Here is a 21,000-nt window from a genome sequence, read left to right on the forward strand (position 1 = left end):
AGCGCGGCGGCCGGATTCATTTGAATAAAGTTGAGATCTGTTCAACTTTCCTGCCGGAGGGGGGGGCTGCGCTCAACGCAACGCAACCCAGTATGCACCGCGGCATGCGGCGGCTCTCTCCATTGAAATGAATGGGATGCGTCGGGGCTTAAGTGCCAGTGGACGCGTACCGTAAGAGGAAGCTGTCTGAAAGGGATGTTCGGGTGCTAACCCGGATTGTATCCAAAAAATATAAAATCACGGCAGATCAAATCACACAGAATTCAATGTGCACCTCAACTCTTCTGTTTCCACCACTACGAGACGTTCTGTATTTTACAGGACAGGTGGCAACCCTAATCACCACCCAGCGATGCCTCTTGCAGAATTACAAGGAAAACATGGCGACACCCCTGTTCCTTACTAGTTTAGCATAATGTGCCGTATAATCTGGTGCACCTTATAGTGCGAAAAATATTTATTATTACTGAAAAAATATATAAAGTACTTTAATCAGATCAGGAGAAGAAAATATTGGAATGAATTTGGTTGAAAACAGTTTAATTTGAGTTTTTTCCAAACGGCCTCTTCATGCCTGTCATCTGAAGCCAAGCAGCGTCTGCAGCGGCCTAATTAAAGCCTGAAATTAAAAGCCGCTTGTTTAATGGAGACTCTGTAATTAGAGTGAGGGTTGTGATGGTTCCCGTGGAGTTTGTCTGTTGGCGTTTTGACTGAGAGGCGTCTGGTTTCTGACAGTCGGGAGTCCTGAGCTCGGGGCGCCCTCTGCTGGCGGGAGGACGAGTGGCAGGACGCGGACGTGTCCTGTTATATTGACACATCCCGAGCCTAAAAAAACTTTCCGGGCTTTAATTTGCGGCGGCTGCTCATAGAGCCGCTCAGTGTGAATCAGGTTGATTAGGATACATCGATCCTGCCATGACTTAATACTGCAGCCACTCTGTTGTCACAGCTTGTGAAGGTGATGTTAACGATTTCCGCCAGGGATCGCCCCCTCATCAGGCAGTCAGGGCAGCATGCTGCCCATCCACTCTCGTTAAGCACTGTCTCTGACTTTGTGTGTGTGTGTGTGTGTTGGCAGAAAAAGCATTTTCCTGCAACATCCCTGTGTTCCCAATCATCTTCCAGATGGACTGTTGCCACCCAGTGGCTGTAAATTGGTCTAACAAAAGATCTGTGCAATACGGCTCTAAAATAATATCATATTTATATCATATGATATACAGTGCTGTGAAAAAGTATACAGGGTTTGGACAATGAAACTGAAACACCTGGTTTTAGAGCACAATAATTAATTTTAATTTTAATTCGGACAGTTCTGGTGGAAACAGGAGAGTTGAGGTGCACATTGAGTTTTATGTTTTTTGGATACAATCCGGGTTAGCACCCGAACATCCCTTTCAGACAGCTTCCTCTTACAGCGTCCACAGTTAATCCTGTTGGATGTGGTTGGTCCTTCTTGGTGGTATGCTGACATTACCCTGGATACCGTGACTCTTGATGCATTACAAAGACTTGCTGTCTTGGTCACAGATGCTCCAGCAAGACGTGCACCAACAATTTGTCCTCTTTTGAACTCTGGTATGTCACCCATAATGTTGTGTGCATTGCAATATTTAGAGCAAAACTGTGCTCTTACCCTGCTAATTGAACCTTCACACTCTGCTCTTACTGGTGCAATGTGCAATTAATGAAGATTGAACACCAGGCTGCTGCAATTTAACCATGAAACCTCCCACACTAAAATGACAGGTGTTTCAGTTTCATTGTCCAACCCCTGTAGATAACCTGAGTAAATATATTTTAAAAAATCACTTTTTAAATGATTGTCATTTATTAAGAGAAAAAAAAACAATCCCAACGAACGTGGCCCTGTGTAAAAAAAGTACAATTATTTTTACTACTAGCCACAACCAGGCCTGATACTGATTACTGCCAGACCTGTAGAATCAAAAAATCACTTAATAATAGAAACTGTCTGACAACACGAAGCAGATAAAAGATTTCAAAAACAACACATTATTATTATACCCCCATTTGAAGAATCATTTGAGTCATTGATCATCTATCAGTCTGGAAAAGGTTATAAAGTCAGACTCCAGAGAACCACAGTGATTCACTATTATTCACTAATGTAGAAAACACAAATGGAACACTGGTGAACCTTCCCAGGAGTGACCGGCTTACCGACCTAAAGAAATTACTCCAAAAGGGCATGAAGAACTCATCCAGGAGGTCCCAAAACAACCCAGAACAATATTTTAAAAACATGGTGGTGGTAGTGTGATTAGTGTGATTAGTGTGATAATCTGGAGCTGCTGGATAACTTGCTGTAATAGATGGAAGCAGGAATTCTGCTGTTTATCAGAAAATCCTGAAGGAAAATATCCGACCATCTGTTCCTTAGTGACCTCAAGCTCAGGAGTACTTGGGTTCTGCAGCAGGACAATGACCCAAAGCACACAAACAAGTTCACCTCTAAATGGATTAAGGTGCTGTGGATGAAACAGGTGGTACAGACTTTTATGTGTGTACTGCATTTTAATGCTAATCTTAGCCTCTTAGCTAAACCCTCTACATGCTGTTTATGATCCGTAATTGGCTTTTGTTTACTCCAGGCTTCTGTGGAGTGCTATAGATTGAGGCGTGTGCAGATGTGATCTGCTCTTTACAGGATAAGTGCTCCTCAACACAGCGATAAAGAGGAGAGATCAATGCTCTTAAACGCCCTTTAGATATTAGCGTCTCCGAGCGCCAGGGCTCTTCACTCGAGCGTTTTTATACAGAAGCCCAACAGTGAGATTCAGACTGATTAGGAGACATATAAATATAGACACAGTGGTTCCATTTCCAACCATTCTATAGAAAATAAAGCCAAAAATCTTGTCAAATTTGCAACCAGAATCCCCTGTTTCCTTTTTCTAGAACCAGTGTCTGAGACTGCCTTTATTGAATTTGTGGTTCAAACTAAACGACCAGAAGCGTTTTTATTACCAAACCATTTACTTTTCTATCAAATTACAGCTAATTACAGCTAATTACAGTAGCCTACCAGAGTTTAGCTCTGTTTACTCTGGGGGAAGCAGCTAAGTAAATAAAACTGTAATTCTTTAAAATATATATACATATATACATATAAGTCAAACAAGCACTAGAGGTTAATCTACAAAGAGAGTATAATGAAGTGAGTTAAGTACTTCTTTTTATAGCTTAGATTTTCTTTTTTTTGTCCAAGGGTGAGCGCTAGCCATGTTTAGCAGCACTAGCCAGCCTTAGTTAACAATGCTAGCCAGCCCTGGTTAGCAAAGCAAGCCAACTAAGGTTAGCAGCACTAGTCAGCCATGGTTAGCAGCGCTAGCTAGCCCTGGTTAGCACGCTAGCCAACCTCAGTTAGCAGCACTAGCCAGCTGAGGTAAGCAGCTCTACACAGCCCTGGTTAATTGTGCCTTAAAGTGTGAAAAATACGATAGACTTTAATATTAAATTTACAATGTAAAAAAATCTTAAAAAGAAAGAAAAGACATTGAATGAGAAAAGGGGGTCCAAACTTTTGACTTATACTGTATATTGAAAATACTTTTATAAAGGTAATTGTACAGTTGTTAAATATATATATTAAAATATGGAAAATACATGTATTTAAGAGCATATATTTTAATTTAATGGTCTATTGACGTGATTTGCTTGATTGTATACATTTGTGTGAACAGTGTAAATGTGTTTTTTTCTTTATGTTTTTACCTGTTTACAGGTATCTGCTCTACTGGAGGGTCACTATTACCAGTTCCGACTCTTTGCATCCAACATGATCGGCCTCAGCAAACCATCCCAACCCAGCGAAGCTTTCCTGTGTGAACCCTGGACCATGCCTGAACCTGGTGAGAAACAACACAGCATTCATCCTACAGCAGTTTAGCCCCACCTATTCATTCATCATACAGCAGTTTGCCCCACCTATCCATCATACAGCAGTTTAGCCCCACCTATTCATCATACAGCAGTTTAGCCCCACCTATTCATAATACAGCAGTTTAGCCCCACCCAATACTTCTACAGCAGTTTAGCCCCACCTATTCATCATACAGCAGTTTAGCCCCACCCATTCAGCCTACAGCAGTTTAGCCCCACCAATTCAGCCTACAGCAGTTTAAAACCATCCATTCATCATACAGCAGTTTAGCCCCACCTATTTATCATACAGCAGTTTAAAACCATACATTCATCATACAGAAGTTTAAAACCATCCATTCATCATACAGCAGTTTAAAACCATCCATTCATCATACAGCAGTTTAGCCCCACCTATTCATCTTACAGCAGTTTAGCTCCAACCTTTCCCAATATTTTAGATGTGAAAACCATCCATTCATCATACAGCAGTTTAGCCCCACCTATTTATGATACAGCAGTTTAAAACCATCCATTCACCATACAGCAGTTTAGCCCCACCTATTTATCATACAGCAGTTTAAAACCATCCATTCATCATACAGAAGTTTAAAACCATCCATTCATCATACAGAAGTTTAAAACCATCCATTCATCATACAGCAGTTTAAAACCATCCATTCATCATACAGCAGTTTAGCCCCACCTATTCATCTTACAGCAGTTTAGCTCCAACCTTTCCCAATATTTTAGATGTGAAAACCATCCATTCATCATAAAGCAGTTTAGCCCCACCTATTCATCATACAGCAGTTTAAAACCATCCATTCATCATACAGAAGTTTAAAACCATCCATTCATCATACAGAAGTTTAAAACCATCCATTCATCATACAGCAGTTTAGCCCCACCTATTTATCATACAGCAGTTTAAAACCATCCATTCATCATACAGAAGTTTAAAACCATCCATTCATCATACAGAAGTTTAAAACCATCCATTCATCATACTGCAGTTTAAAACCATCCATTCATCATACAGCAGTTTAGCCCCACCTATTCATCTTACAGCAGTTTAACTCCAACCTTTCCCAATATTTTAGATGTGAAAACCATCCATTCATCATAAAGCAGTTTAGCCCCACCTATTCATCATACAGCAGTTTAAAACCATCCATTCACTATAAAGAAGTTTAGCCTAAAGCAGTTTTGCCCCACTATTCATCCTGCAGCACTTTAGCCCCTCCCATTAATCCTATAGCAGTTTAACCCCACCTATTCATCATACAGCAGTTTAGCCCCGACTATTCATCATACAGCAGTTTAGCCACACCCATTCATCATACAGCAGTTCAGCCCCGCCCATTCATCATACAGCAGTTCAGCCCCACCCATTCATCATACAGCAGTTTAGCCCCACCTATTCATCATACAGCAGTTTAGCCACACCCATTCATCCTACAGCAGTTCAGCCCCACCTATTCATCATACAGCAGTTTAGCTCCAACCCTTCCCAATACTTTCGATGTGAAAATATGATTAAATGTATCAAAGAAACTAAACTAATAAAAGGATGGAACTTTCAATAGATCCACACTTTCTAATAGAGCTAAATAATAAAAATGATCTGTTTTATCCACATTCTGGGTGATTTCGGTGTACGCTTAACCGTTTGTTCCACATATTCGCATTTCAGCCTGAGTTCATTTTCTAACTCAATAAAAGGCAGCCAGTCAGAACAGAGTCCATTTACATATATATCAGCCTTAAAGGAACAGTAAATGTAACGGGCTGTTTAATTCTCGGGGATAAAGAGAGGCTGGAATACGAGGATGTAAAAATGAATTAGGACAGAAACATTACGAGGAGAATAGAGGAGTGGGGGAATAAAGTGGAGTAAAAATGTAGAATACGGCCCCTTTAAACCCCCATCTATAAACACAGAGGAGAACAGAGCCAATTAATGCAGTGTTACAGATTTATTTCCACCTTGGTGGGGAGAAGGACTCAGAAGGTTAGTGGTGTATATCGGGTTTTCTTAATGAAGGGACGGAGACAGGTGCAGGCTATTAATCCCGCAGAGCGGCCTCGGCCTCGGCCGTTAATAATATGAATGTGACTGGAGATTGTTAAGAGAATTAAGTGCAGGAAAAACAGGACGCTTGATTAGAGCAGAGTCCGAGCTTCACAGTACATAATTACTGTTTGTTATGGCGCGGCGGCCGCGGCGTCTGTATGAATGTTATTGTGAAAAGCCCCTGTAGGAAACAGATCGATACAGACTATTATTCTTCCTTTATTTCTCTGCGCTGACGCCGCACTGCCATTAAGAGGGTGTTTTTTTAAATCTGGCAGGTGATGAAGGTTCGTATACAACACACACCCGTCCACCGCCAGCGTACAGCACCGCCAAACACACGGCCAGCGATGCCCTGAATTATAATGTCTTTACCCTTTACTTTACTTTAACAACCAAGATATTTCAGCTGGATCAATGGATGGATGAGACAGATTGATAGATGGGCTAACTGACATGTGAATGGATGGATAAAATGGATAGAATAGAATGGATGGATAAAAACACTGATGGATAATTGAGATAAATGGAAGTGTTAACTGACACTCCGATGGATGGATGGATGGATGGATGGATGGATGGATGGATGGATGGAGGAGAGTTTGATAAAGTAGCATATTGATATAGAGATGAAAGTATTTATGGGTGGAATGATGAACGGATGATTGAGATGGATGGATGGGGTAACTGACACTTGAGTGGAGGAATCTGATCTATGTATATTTGGAGAGGTGAAACAGATGGATGGGCTAATATAGACTGACGGATGGATGGAAAGGTGGATGTGATTGGTTATTTAGGACTATCTGATTGGTCAGTGTTTTCTCCTGTGTTATGTACAGGCTGCCCGTATGACCTGGAGCTCAGAGAGGTGAGACGAGAGTCTCTGGTGGTGATGTGGGCGGAGCCTCTGTACCAGGGCCAATCACAGATCACTGGCTATGTGGTGGAGATCAGTCAGGGGGAGGAGTCAGAGGACTGGACAGAGGTGACTCAGGAATCAGTCACAGACAGACACCTGAAGGTGAGTGGGCCTTTACTTTTAAAAGTGAGGTCCAAATCATTTAATACAGAATTGTGGAGCTTCATGAAGGTTTTTGGAAATATATTAGAGCCCACAAATCAGCAGGAAAGAAGAAATGTTACAAAAAGCATAAAATAATGAAACTAATGAAGTTTCACGTCTTCCACCTGCATCGTTTAAATAGCAACAGTGATTCTAAATATATCTACACTGATAGAGGCTGTGGTGGTCTGGAAGTGAGTTTTGCTTGTTTATCTGGGCAACAGAAAACACAGATGCTCCACTGACTGAATACAACTTGGACTGACGCCAACAGTCAGACGATTATTGCTATCTTGGCAAAGCAGGCGTGACCCCAAGACATGTACACTCCCGCTTGTTACACATAGACACACAGCACTAGTGCTAACTGCATCTAGTGCTGCTGGTAACCACGGCTACTTCTGCTGCTGATCGGGGCTAGCGCTGCTGCTAACCCCGGCCAGCACCTCTGCTAATCACGGCTAGCGCTGCTGCTAACAGCATCTACTGCTGCTGTTAAGTGTGTCTAGCACTGCTGCTAACTGTGGCTAATTCTGCTGCACCCAGCCTTATTGGAAATCTGGAAATCTAAGCTTATGGTAAATAAAGAGAAGTGCTTTACTCACCCAAATAAACTGTTTTCAGGACAGAAATCTGTGTAGATTAACATCCAGCACTCTTTTGACTGTAAAAGAAAAGCTGTGAGACCTGATGAAATAAAAGGGAAAAATGGCGAAACCCCAGTTCCTTACTAGTGTCTCTTAAAATGCACCTTTTAATCCGATGCACCTTATAGTGTGAAAAATACAGTATATACCCAGTACATTAATATAGTACAGTTTGTTAGTTGTGCTGTTGTGACTTTGAAATTAAGAAAATAAATTATCACAATAAAATCATGTAAGAGAAATGGAGTTATATTTAGAATGTCTTGTGTTTGGAGTTAAAAACTGTGGATATTATTGGGTGTATTTATTTACTCCTGCAGCTGTGCTGTTTGGGGGAAATGCCAGGTCCTTATTATAATGAAAGCAGTACGAGCAGCAGAGCCACAAACAGCAGCAGAGCCAAACTCAACCCCGAAGATCCAAAACCTGTGCCATACAAACCCCGGAGAGATACCGCTCGCTGCCAGTGCAGAGAATACAGCACAGAGAATACTGCACAGAGAATACTGTGTTTGTAATGGAAATGAAGTGTCAGTACCATTTGTCTCAAATGGCTCCTGTTTATGTGCTGTTTTCTGTTCTGTTGTGTAACTGATAGGAAGCGTTTTTCTAAAAAATCCACAGTAAAAAAAAACATTGTGTGAATTATTTCTTAGTTTTTCCTTTAAATAAATGTATTTAGCCTATTTACAGGGATTATAATAATAACTAATAGACCTTTTTCATTATAAAAGAGCTGCCTGTAGCTGTTTGATCTTATTCCCCTCATTGAATAAAATGTGCAATACCATTTATATCCATAGGGTGTCAGTGTTATATAGTACCAGTCAAAAGTTTGATAAATGAATAGTGATAAATTAAAGTGATTCAGACTATGAAGAATCATATAAAGAATCATGTAGTAACTTAAAAGTGTTAAACAAACCAAAACCAACATACTGATGAACGTATCATGTGCAACAGAGCTGTCTCTCACGCTTTCTTTCCTGGGGAAACTCCTGATGAGTGCCAGTTTCACCATTTTTATCTTTTTGATGGTTTTTGCTGTGACTGCACTTAAGGATACTACCTCTTCACTACTTTACAACTAATGCTCTCAAACAAGAGCATTAAGAGACAAGAAATCTAAGAATTAACTCTTGACGAGTTCAGCACAGCTGTTAACTGAAAGCCTGAACTCCAGGAGACTCTACCTCATAAAACTGACTGAGAAAATGCAGCAAGAGATCTAAGCAAGACAAGCTACTTTGAAAAAAGTAAAATACAATATAAAACATATTCTGGTTTGTTTAACAGGTTTTTATTTAATAAATTATTCCAAATGTTTTTTCTTCATAGTTTGGATGAGTTTAGTATTAATCTACAATACATAAGATCTATATATAGATAAGATCTATATATATGTAGTTTATCCCATATTTAGTATTTCTTTTTCTAATTTTAAATTAATCGCCTGTAAATTTGTAGATTTTTTATTTATTTTGTTTAGATAACAGATGACACTTATCTTATCTTAAATAATGAAAAAACTCTAAATGTAAGGTGTGTCCAAACTTTTGACTGGTACTATATATACAGTGTGTTGTAATATTTGTTAGTTTATACCAAGAATTACCCAACTGTAAAAGTCAAACGGCTGGTAGAATTGTGTATCCGCTTCCTGAATGAATGAATACATTTTAAGCTAAATGCTAAATGAAGATCCAGGTGCATCATTTTACTATTAAATATGATTGTAAGTGGATTTCTTGGTGTGAATGAATGGTTTAAGGTGTTTGGGGAATTGTGGGTAATTTAATCTGATTGTGTTGTTGTTAGATATCCGGGCTGCGGGCCGGTCAGACGTATCGTCTACGTGTTTCTGCAGTGAACAGCGCTGGAGTGGGAAGACCATCACTGCCAACTGAACCAATCACAGCCCAGACCAAGCCAGGTTCGTTATTTTAAAGACATACCCTATATTTCGCACTATAAGGAGCACCAGATTATAAGGTGCATTAGGCGACACTAGTAAGGAACAGTGGTGTGGCCATGTTTCATTTCTAATACAACAGGTCTTAATGCTGGGTGGCGAGACCGGTAAAGCTATGCTAAGCTAAATAAACAAAACTGTAATTCTTAAGAAAAAAAACAACAATTTCTTTTAAAGTCAAACGAGTGCTGGATGTTAATCTACACAGATTCCTCTCCTTATTTGGGTGAGTAAAGCGCTTCTGTTTATTTACAGTGAGCTTAGATTTCCAGATTTTCACTAAGGCTAGGTGCAGCAGCATTAGCATTAGCAGCTAACTGCTAATGCAAATGCCGCCCGGTAGCACTACACTGAGGAACCCTGAGTGTTCCGGTAAGACAGGGTGATATAAGCTAACAACCAGGCTACAGTCCAACATACTCACCTCTGAACAGCGAAAAAGCTAGTTCTTTGTGCAGTTAGTGGCTAATGCTATTCCAGCAGTGCTAGCCAGGGTTAGCAGGAGGCTACAGGACAATAATACTCACCTCTGAACTGCAATAAAGCTAGCTCTTAGTGCGCTTAGCAGCTAATGTTAATGTTGCTCCAGCAGTGCTAGCCAGGGTTAGCAGCAGACTACATGCCAATAATACTCACCTCCAAACCATGAAGGAGCTAGCGTTTAGCGTGGATAGCAGCTAATGCAAATGCTGCTCCAGCAGTGCTAGCAGGGGTTAGCAGCAGACTACAGTTTGATATACTCACTTCAAGATTCAAGATTCAATGAGTTTATTGTCATGTGAGCGACAAAAGAGCTAGTTCTCAGTGCATTTAGCGGCTAATGCTAATGGTGCTCCAGCAGTGCTAGCTGGGGTTAGCAGCAGACTACATGCCAATAATACTTACTTCTGAACAATGAAAAAGCTAGCTTAGCATGGTTAGCAGCTAATGCTAACACTGCTCAGTTCAATGTGCTGGAGAACTGAACTGAAACTCCTGTATAACTCTGTACTACTTATATATATATATATATATATATATATATATATATATATATATATATATATATATATATATATATAGCAGTTTATGTTTATAGTTTATAAAGAATAAAACAATACAGTATTTTAGTATGAATTCAGTGTAATATATATATATATATATATATATATATATATATATATATATATATATATATATATATATATATATATATTAAATCTTCATTGTGGATTTTATTTATCATGTTTGGTTAAATCATCCGTTTTTCAGCGGTTTAAACATTAAATAGAAAGACATGTTTCTGACTCTCAGGAACGAAAGACATGGAGATCGGTGTGGATAACGACGGCTTCATCTTCCTGAGCTTCCAGGCGTCTGAGACGGCAGAGGACGGTCAGTTTAAATGGAATAAGAACTACAGAGAGGCTATTGATGCGGGACGAGCTCACCTGGAAACCAAACACAAAACGTAAGAAAAGTGTGATTTTTAATCAGAGGAGTTTAGGCTTATCAGTATAGTGCTGATTAAACAGGTGGAATCAGGTGAGCTGCTGAAAAAAGTGGCCATTAGGGACATACATGCAGTAAAAAAATTTATGAGTTTAATGTAAAAATTCATAAGTATGCAAATAAATAAGAAAATGGAAAGAGAAGCAGTCAAAGTGTGAAAACATTAGTAAAACAGATGTTAAACATGCAGTAGTAAATTTGAATAGGGAGGTAGTTAATGTGCAAGAGACCGTAGAACAAATTATTAAGGATGCGCTAGTAAAGCCGTAAAAAATAAAGTTGTAAAAACGAGTTGTAAAGGTGTACATTGTAAAGAGATGCAATCAAGGTATTGTTGTAAGTACAAGTAGTACCCATGTAAATATTCAGCAGTAAAACTTCAAAGAGTGTAGTAAAGGGATAAAATACCGTAACACAACTGTAAAGAGATGTTAATCTGTAAAGAGGAGTATTAAAATTGTAAAATGTGTTAGTAAAGGTAAAGTTATAAAGAATTAAAATTGTAAGCTTCACAGGAAAGTAGTAAAATGATGCTGTCGAGTTACAGAAATAAGTTTTAAAGTTGTAAAGAGAAGTAATCGTAAGTAAGGAGAAGTAGTAAACATGGAAATATTCTGTATTAAAACTTTAAAGAGTGTAGTAAAGGGATAAAATACAGTAACACAGCTGTAAAAATATGTAAAGTTGTAAGTAATATAATACAGGAAATTGACAAATCCTGCACCTAACAGCTGGGGTTATGCATAGGGCTCAGCCAGGATCTACTACTCACTCAACTAACAACAATAGCAAAACCACCACAATCTGATACTGGCTCGACAAGAATCCAGAAGCACAGCCTAACACTATGTTCATGGTCCATTGCCTCAACTACCAAGTAACAGACCTACCAAAAAATAACCTATGAACACACAGAATCCCTCCTTAATCTAAGCTCACTTCCTTTAACTATGGCAACAACACACTTACCTAAGCACAATCACACACAATAAATCACATTATAAGTTGCGTGAGCAGAACACAGCAACCACTACCATCTGATACTGGCTCGACAAGAATCCAGAAGCATAGCGAACTATGTTCATGGTCCATGTCTCAACTGCCAAGTACTCAGACGTCTACAAAAACTCATGAGACAAATTATTACAAGAGCAGGACCACACCAATCCCCTTCATCCAAACTCTAACACAAACTTCAGTGCAAGCTCTTCTCAGGGGTCATCAGGCAGGCACCTTCCTTCTTCAGTGTTTCGCTGAATTAGGCCCACAAAAGAAAAGTAGTAAAATTGTAAAGTGGGGTAGTTAAGGTAAAGTTATAAATAGAAGAGAAGAGAAGAAGGACAGGTGTAAAGGTGTCATAGTAATTGGTGACAAGTAGCTAAAGTGTAAAAATACAGTTATACATAAATAAAGAGAGGTATTTTGGTAAAGCTTTACAGAAAAAATAGTAAAGGTGAACACTTATGCCGTCAAGTTCTAAAAAAAAAAGTTTTAAAGGTGTAAAGATACAGTAGTAAAGTTGTAAAGAAAAGTTATCATGATAGTTGGTTAGCAGAAGACGTAAACCTGAATATTTAGTAGTAAAATTTCAAAGAGTGTAGTAAAGGGATAAAATACAGTAATACAGCTGTAAAGAGATGTAAAGTTGGTGGTACAATTGTAAAGAGAAGTATGCCAGGTGCAAAGCTATCATATGATAGTTGACAAGTAGCCAAAGTGTAAAAATATGGTTATACATGAATAAAGAGAAATATTTTGGTGAAGCTTTACAGAAAAGTAGTAAAGGTTAAGTTATAAAAATAGGTTTTAAAGGTATAAAGATACAGTAGTAAAGTGATAAAGATATGGTGGTAAAGTTGTAATGAGAAGTAATCATGATGCTTGGTAAGAAGAAGTAGTAAACATATACATATTCAGTATTAAACGGATAAAATACAGTAATACAGCTGTAAAGAGATGTAAAAATTCATAGTATGGTTGACAAGTAGTAAACGCTTAAAGATCCACTTTAAGGCAGTCAAGGCAATGTTGTGAAATCAAATATTCAATGTCTAACAGTAGTAAATTTGTAGAGGGAAAACGTTAAGGTGTGAAATGAGATTAACAAGAAAAAGTAAAGGTGTAAATATACGGTAGTAAAGTTATAAAGAATAGTAGTCAAGTTGGAAACATGTAGTTTTAAGGGCTTTAAAGAGGCAGTTAAGGTAATATTGTTGCAAAAAGCAATAAAGATATAATTATCCAGTAGTAGAATTAAAAACAGACGTAGTGCTATTTTGAGACAAGAAGTAGTCTAGGTGTAAAGATGCAGTAATACAGGTGTAAAGGTACAGTATTAAGTTGAGAATTAATGCATGTTTTTAAAGATGTTTAAAGACACAATAGTGAAGACGTAAAGAAATATAGTCAGTGTAAAGTTGTAAAGTAAAGTAGTAAATGCATGCATGAGTTTTAAGAGCGTTAAGTACTGAAGAGCACACTGTAAAATACAGGGGTCGGACAATGAAACTGAAACACCTGTCATCATTTTAGTGTGGGAGGTTTCATCATGGCTAAATTGGAGCAGCCTGGTGTTCAATCTTCATTAATTGCACATTATTGCACCAGTAAGAGCAGTAAGAGTGCGAAGGTTCAATTAGCAGGGTAAGAGCACAGTTCTGCTCAAAATATTGCAATGCGCACAACATTATGGGAGACATACCAGAGTTAAAAAGAGGACAAATTGTTGGTTCACGTCTTGCTGGAGCATCTGTGACCAAGACAGCAAGACTTTGTGATGCATCAAGAGCCACGGTATCCAGGGTAATGTCAGCATACCACCAAGAAGGACCAACCACATCCAACAGGATTAACTGTGGACGCTGTAAGAGGAAGCTGTCTGAAAGGGATGTTCGGGTGCTAACCCGGATTGTATCCAAAAAAACATAAAACCACGGCTGATCAAATCACGCAGAATTCAATGTGCACCTCAACTCTCCTGTTTCCACCAGAACTGTCCGTCACCACAATCAATTAGTGTGCTCTAAAACCAGTGTTTCAGTTTCATTGTCCAACCCCTGTACAATACTGCAGTAGAAAAGTAGAAGACCCGAAAAAGTAAGTAATTAGTGAGACAGAAGCTTCAGTAAAGCTGAAACCTGTACGTTCTTCTGTCCCAGATCCGTCCTAACCTTCACCGCTGCCTCGGAGGAGGACCTGGGCCTCTACACGGCAGAAATGATGGACAGTCCTGACGTCTCCTCCAGCTACAACTTCACCGCTGAGGGTAAGATCCACCGACTCTGCTGAAATGATAGAGCTGCTGCAGAGAGGAAGCTCAGCGTCTGCTGTAATAACAGAGTACACTGCTCTATTCTACTGTCTGAATGCAGAGCTGATGACTCCCTTTATCTGCTCTTTAAAAGCTCAGAGAGATACAATTATCATTTCCCAGCCAGTCTTTATTATACCACAGACAAAATAGTGGAAAACGGTTGTTTTTGAGTCATAAATAGGAATTATTCAACAAAAGACACAGTTAAATCTAGTTTAATAGGACGTGGTTTGACTCTGCTGCACTGTAGCTGTCAAAAATTCTGGTTTGCCTGCTGAGAAAGGCCTTTTTTATCACTGTTACTCAATTAAAAACAAGTATCTCCATTTTTGACAGTAAATTTATATGTATATAACTATCCCAAGTCTAAAAATCAGGGTTTCAGACCATTTTATTACTTGCTGTGAATCAATAATTAACATTTAAGGCCTTTAGTCCTGTTCTAGAAGAATTAACCAATAGGAGAGCTTGCTGATTGGTCAAATCTTTGGTATTAGATTTTAAATATATTTATTTTTATTAAAATATAATCAGTTATACCACATTTAGTTATGACCCTGTAATGTTATTGGCTGAGAGGCGTTCTATGAGTGTCGTTATCAGCTGGTAATGCACTGTAACCGAATCTCTCCATGTATTACTCCGCCACATACAGGTAGCCCAGCAACGATGCAGCGCTTACAAACCAAACAGCACAGCTACAAACAGCACAGCTATAAAACTTTGCCACTCTACAGCTATTTCGCTGCCTCGTGCCTGTAACCACAGCACAGCAGTGCCAATATAACATGTTTTAGCATTCCCACTGGTGTATAATTACTAAAATATACAGGTTTTGTTTGGAGTCCTGCAGCACATTGACCCACAGATGTTGCTACAGCTGGACCTGTAGATCCTGTAGCTCTACACTCGTAGGTTGCTGATAAATCTGATGACCAGCCAGACCAAGAACCAATAGAACAAAGGCAGAATTGATGTTTTCGTCTGTCAACAGGGTAAAAAAAGTCTTTGATTCCTATTTAACACCAGGTACAAGGCGTGTCACGATGCTCATTGCTATCTTATACCCCCCCAACAGTCTATTTTCACATTCTCCACCTGCCTCATTTAAATAGCAACAGTGCTTCTAAATATATCTATGCTGATTGCTATCTGCCGATTGCTACATTGACTGAATACAACCTAGACAGAGGTCAAAAGTCTGATGTTCATTGCTATCTTGGCAGTGAATTGTGAACACAGGCTCGTGCCCAACATGCATAGACACAAACACACACACACACACACACACACAGACCTATTGCATGCTACACCTAAAACACACCTGGGATTACTTTATAGAGAATAAAGGAATTTTAGAGACTAAAAACATACTACTTTTCCCGTCGTTACGATAGCAAAGACACACTGACACGCCCTAAATCAAGCTGTATGTTGAGGCTGCACTATCAATAAAATAGGGCCTTTTGGGTGCGTTGTAGAGGCATTTCTAGCAGTAAACAGTTAGCAGTTATCTCTCACAAAGAGGTACACTACCGAAAAGTAGTTTTGCAGAAATCTAGGGTGCATAAAGCTCAAAAACATGCATATAAAGACTTTAGTCTCATTCTTGAAGGACTGACCAATGGTAGAGCTTGCCCAGCTAGATCTGTCTAAATACCACAGTGATCTAAAATGCTAATTGGTTATATTTTATAGAGGTTTTAAAGCTATTCTATCCATGCAAAACCAAATAGAGTCAGATTATTACTGCAATAATGCTGTTTTACTTTATAACCACTGAAATTCAGCAGAGATTATATTAAATTAAACGTAATTAAAATTATATACATGTATTTTCAGCTCATTAGAGCTTTCTGACAGCGTTGTCGGAAGGTCCTGAGGGTTCTCTCTCTGATTCTTCACTGTATAAATTCCTCTCGGCTGCTGCTGTATGTTAATGGTGTTCTCTCAGACCCGCTGGATCCCAGCAGGCCGAGCGGCTGCTCAGATTTATTCTGAGCAGAACGGGCCGCGCTATTCCCGCTATTCCAGAGTGCATAACCTGTGGGAGATTGAATTTGACATTGCAATTGTGTCTCGTCTCACAGATCTGGAGAGGCTGACGGAGCTGAGCTGGCAGATCAGAAACCCGTGTAAGTGAAGGAATGAATAGCAGAAAGAGCTCCACCACACAATTACAGGCCTGTGCTAAATCCGGGGGGCTGTTTCTGTTATTATAGTTACATTACAGTACTGAGAACAGGTCTCGGGTACACCTACAATCATAAAAATCATTTATAGAGGCTGTGGATACTCATTAAAACACAATACAGCACTAGAATTAATTCAATTAAAGAGAAATCAATAATCAGTGCATGTTAATTTATTCTAATTTATTTTAATTAAGGATTGATTAGGAGATAAACCTATTTTTCGAACTATAAGGGACACCTGATTATTATATATATATATATATATATATATATATATATATATATATATATATATATTATTTTTTTCATTCTTGTTCTTAGTTCTATTATTCATTTAATCACTTCTTATCATTTTTAACATTTTACTTAACTTTTACTACTATCTTTTCACATATTTTATATTTTATATGTTTTTTACTTTTTATGTGTTCATTTTTTATGGTATTTTAGAATTTTCAGTTTTACATATATATTTTTATAAATATAAATTAAATGTTGATTTAAAATCATTACTTCTTTTATTTATTTATTATTTTTTACTACTTTATTCTTTATTATTTCTGAATTATTATTAAATGTGTTTAATCCCTTTGATGTTGTAAATGCTCGGCAACATTGTAAATGAGGGTCACCCTCAATGTTTTTCCCAAGTGAAAATAAAGGTTGATTGATTGATTGATTGATTGATTGATTGATTGATAAAGCACATTATGCGACACTAGTAAGGAACAGGGGTGTCGCCATGTTTCTTTTATTTATAATTCAGCAGGTCTCACTTCTGGGTGGTGAGACCTGTAAAGCTAAGCTAAGTTAAGTAAACAAAACTGTAATTCTTAAAAAAAAAAAACTTTCTTTTAAAGTCAAACGAGTGCTGGATGTTAATCTACACAGATTTCTCTTCTAAAACATTTCCAGATTTACTCTAAAGCTTGGTGCAGCAGCATTAGCATTAGCAGCTTACCGCTAGCACTGTACTGAGAAACCCTGAGTGTTCCGGTGAGCCAGGGTGATATTATCTAGCGGTTCGTCCCATGTAGCTTATTTTTTTACATGGTAAACCCACAGACTACAGTCTGATATACTCACCTCTAAACGGAAAAAGCGTTAGTGCATAGCATGGTTAGCGGGTAATGCTAATTCTGCTCTAGCAGTTCTAGCCAGGGTTCGTTTTTTTCATGTTTTTTTCATAAAAACATTCAGAAGAAAATACTTATGCCTTTATTATGTGTGTGTATTGTGTGTGTGTGTGTGTGTGTGTGTGTGTGTGTATGTGTGTGAGCAGTGATAGCTCTGAGGTCTGAAGGCTGGCAGGTGGAGGTCTCTGATCAGGGAGCAGTTCGGCTGTGGCTGCAGACGGAGCCTCTGTCCAGCTCTGCTGACCTGCGCATGATCCTCAACGACAGAGAGATAACCAGCACTCCGGTAATAAACACACACACACACACACAGAATACATAAAAATTACTGCTTTTTTCGCACTATAAGGAGCACCGCATTATAAGGCGCATTATGCGACACTAGTAAGGAACAGGGGTGTTGCCATGCTTTCCTTCTAATTCATCAGATCTCACCGCTGGGTGGGGGTAGGTTAATAAAAGCTAAGCTAAGCTACTTAAAAACTGTTTATTTGGGTGAGTAAAGCGCTTCGGTTTATTTACAGTAAGCTTAGATTTCCAGATTTCCACTATGGCTAGGTGCAGCAGCATTAGCATTACCGATTATTGCTAGTAAATGCTGCCCAACAACAGCGCTACACTGAGGAACCCTGTGTGTTTTGGTGAGCCAGGGTGATATTAGCAAGCGATTCATCCAACAAAGCTTATTTTCACACTGTAAATACACAGACTACAGTCCGATATTCTCACCTCTGAATGATAAAAGAGCTAGCACTTAGCGTAGTTAGCTTTTAGCTAATGCTAATACTGCTCCAGTCTGGGTGCTGGAGAACTAAACTGAAACTCCTGTATAACTCTGTACTTCAGCAGAGTGACTTTACTGCTCCTTAATACCTGACTGATAGAATTCATACATAAGGAGCACCGGATTATAAGGAGAACTGATGATTTTTGGGAAAATTAAAGGATATAAGTGCACTTTATAGTGCGAAAAATACGGTAATAATCAGGGAGGTAAATCAGGTGAGCTGCTGAAGGAATTCCACATGCTTTTTTCTACAGACTAGCTAACAGGACATTAAGTACTTTCTCCAGAATGAAAAAATTATCTTTATTTTTACTTTATTTTTGTTCTTCTGTTCTTATGGAATCTGCTGATACAGTATATTACAATGCTAATATATATATATATATATATATGTGTGTGTGTGTAAACTGTGCGGTTCAGTACCTGTAGTAATGATCTGTGGGCTGAGAGACAGTGTTATAATCCTGTGTGTCTGATCACAGGCCCGAAAGATCAACTTCGACAAGCCGAATGGTCTGGTGGAGATTTTGTTTGATCAGTTGTCCAAAGAGGACGAGGGGTCGTACACGGCACAGCTGAAGGACGGTCGAGCCAAGAACCAGTTCACCCTCGTACTGGTAGACGAGAGTAGGTCCTCCTAAACCTTCCTTCAGTGATCAGAGTTCATTATCTGTGATTTTCCTGAACGTCTTTCAAACATTTTCAGTCAATATCTAAAAACTGTTTGAGCCTTTAGAAGTTTAAAATCTTTTAATAAAAAAATCAAAAGACTACAGTCGAAAGAGCTAATACTTAATGCGGTTAGCGGCTAATGATAATACTTCTCCAGCAGTGCTAGCCGAGGGTTAGCAGCAGACTACAGTATGATATACTCACCTCTGAGCATTGAAATAGTTTACACTTAGCATGGTAAGTGGCTAATTCTAATGCTGCTCCAGCAGTGCTAGCCTGGGTTAGCCAAGACAATGATACTCACCCCTGAACATTGAAATAGTTTACACTTAGCATGGTTAATGGTTAATGCTAATGCTGCTCCAGCAGTGCTAGCCAGGGTTAGCAGCAGACTACAGTATGATATACTCACCTCTGAGCATTGAAATAGTTAGCACTTAGTACGGTTAGTGGCTAATGCTCATGCTGCTAATAATACTCACCTCTCAATGGCTAAAGAGGTAGCGCTTAGCTCGGCTAGACACACTGGAAATCAATAATTAACATGTAAGGCTTTCAGTCCAGCTCCTGAAGGACTAACCAATGGGAGAGCTTGCTGATTGTTAGATTTAACAATTTATTTAAACATATTTAACCAGTATGGTAATAAATCAATATGGTTCCTTTTAATAGCAGTACAAGTTCTCTCACCAGGAGGTGCACTACTCAAAAGTACCTTCCTTATCTTTACCATTATACTATTACTCCAGTGAGAAATGATTTCAATCACTTACAATCAACGGTTTATTTGATAGGAGCCTGATAATAGTTTGGCCATACCGACCATGTGCTCTAACCTACAGATAAAAAAAATGTTTTTTTCGAATGTTTTTGAGGCAACACAATATGTATTGTTAATAAAACTGAAAACAATGTGAGTTACGTGAACGATTGACTAAATTAATTTGAGTTAACTCAATTTCTTTAGTGTTTTAGGCTTTATAGCACTTTTACAGGGTTCCTGTATAGGTTTACAGGTAAGTATAGAGTTTTACAGGGTTTTTTCATGTAGAAGTGAATATGGTTTAAAGCGTATGAACTCTTCAAACCTCCTAGGATTGATGCGATATCAACCGTCTTGCTTAAATCACATATTAGCTACATGAAGTACAATACCAATCACCATGCATCACAATATCACCTGTCCATCAAGCGTTTAGCAACACTGTAGCAACCACCTTGGATATCAATGCCATAGTAACCGCTCAGCAACATCATAGCATCCTCCCAGGACAACCGTCTTTTAAATCTGAACCTTTAAATTTGGCCAGTTTCCAGTCTAGGTCTCATTCCATCATTTTTTCATTAATTTTAAAATGTCTAGTTGTGTTTTTAGTATGAATAAATGCCATGTGAGCTGCTCCGGTGATCCGGTGTAACACTGCTTTAGTCCGGTGGAGGAGTGGTCTGGAAAAAAATGATAGGATTTCTGCTCTTGCTCATTAATATATTTCTACATGCTAACATATCGCCTCTGATTGGCTAACAGCCCTGCGACACCAGGAGACGGCAAGACGGACAACAGTTAGAAACGTTTTAAAATAAAGGCATTTTTACACTAATAACAGTCTTTGCAATGTCATATGTTACTTTACAACATGTGTAATAATGCCCTGCAAAGTGCAGTTCAGCCTATACTGACCTAGTCTTAGAATCTCTATAAAACACCAAATCCACCGGAGATCCTATTTAAACCTATAGTTACTTACACACAGAGATG

General features: G+C 38.7%; 1 protein-coding gene across 1 annotated transcript in view; it reads left to right on the plus strand.

The window, feature by feature from the left end:
* Nucleotides 1-21,000, plus strand: part of myom3 (myomesin 3) — a 111,906-nt gene that overhangs the window by 76,494 nt on the left and 14,412 nt on the right. Inside the window, exons 19-26 of the mRNA XM_022666414.2 lie at nucleotides 3,749-3,875; nucleotides 6,805-6,986; nucleotides 9,494-9,608; nucleotides 10,941-11,097; nucleotides 14,297-14,403; nucleotides 16,542-16,586; nucleotides 17,929-18,068; nucleotides 19,052-19,196. Of these exons, the coding sequence (XP_022522135.2) occupies nucleotides 3,749-3,875; nucleotides 6,805-6,986; nucleotides 9,494-9,608; nucleotides 10,941-11,097; nucleotides 14,297-14,403; nucleotides 16,542-16,586; nucleotides 17,929-18,068; nucleotides 19,052-19,196 (1,018 nt within the window). The remainder of the gene's footprint in view (nucleotides 1-3,748; nucleotides 3,876-6,804; nucleotides 6,987-9,493; nucleotides 9,609-10,940; nucleotides 11,098-14,296; nucleotides 14,404-16,541; nucleotides 16,587-17,928; nucleotides 18,069-19,051; nucleotides 19,197-21,000) is intronic.

The sequence above is a fragment of the Astyanax mexicanus genome, chromosome 1, assembly GCF_023375975.1.
Source record: "Astyanax mexicanus isolate ESR-SI-001 chromosome 1, AstMex3_surface, whole genome shotgun sequence".
Taxonomy (NCBI): Eukaryota; Metazoa; Chordata; class Actinopteri; order Characiformes; family Acestrorhamphidae; genus Astyanax; species Astyanax mexicanus.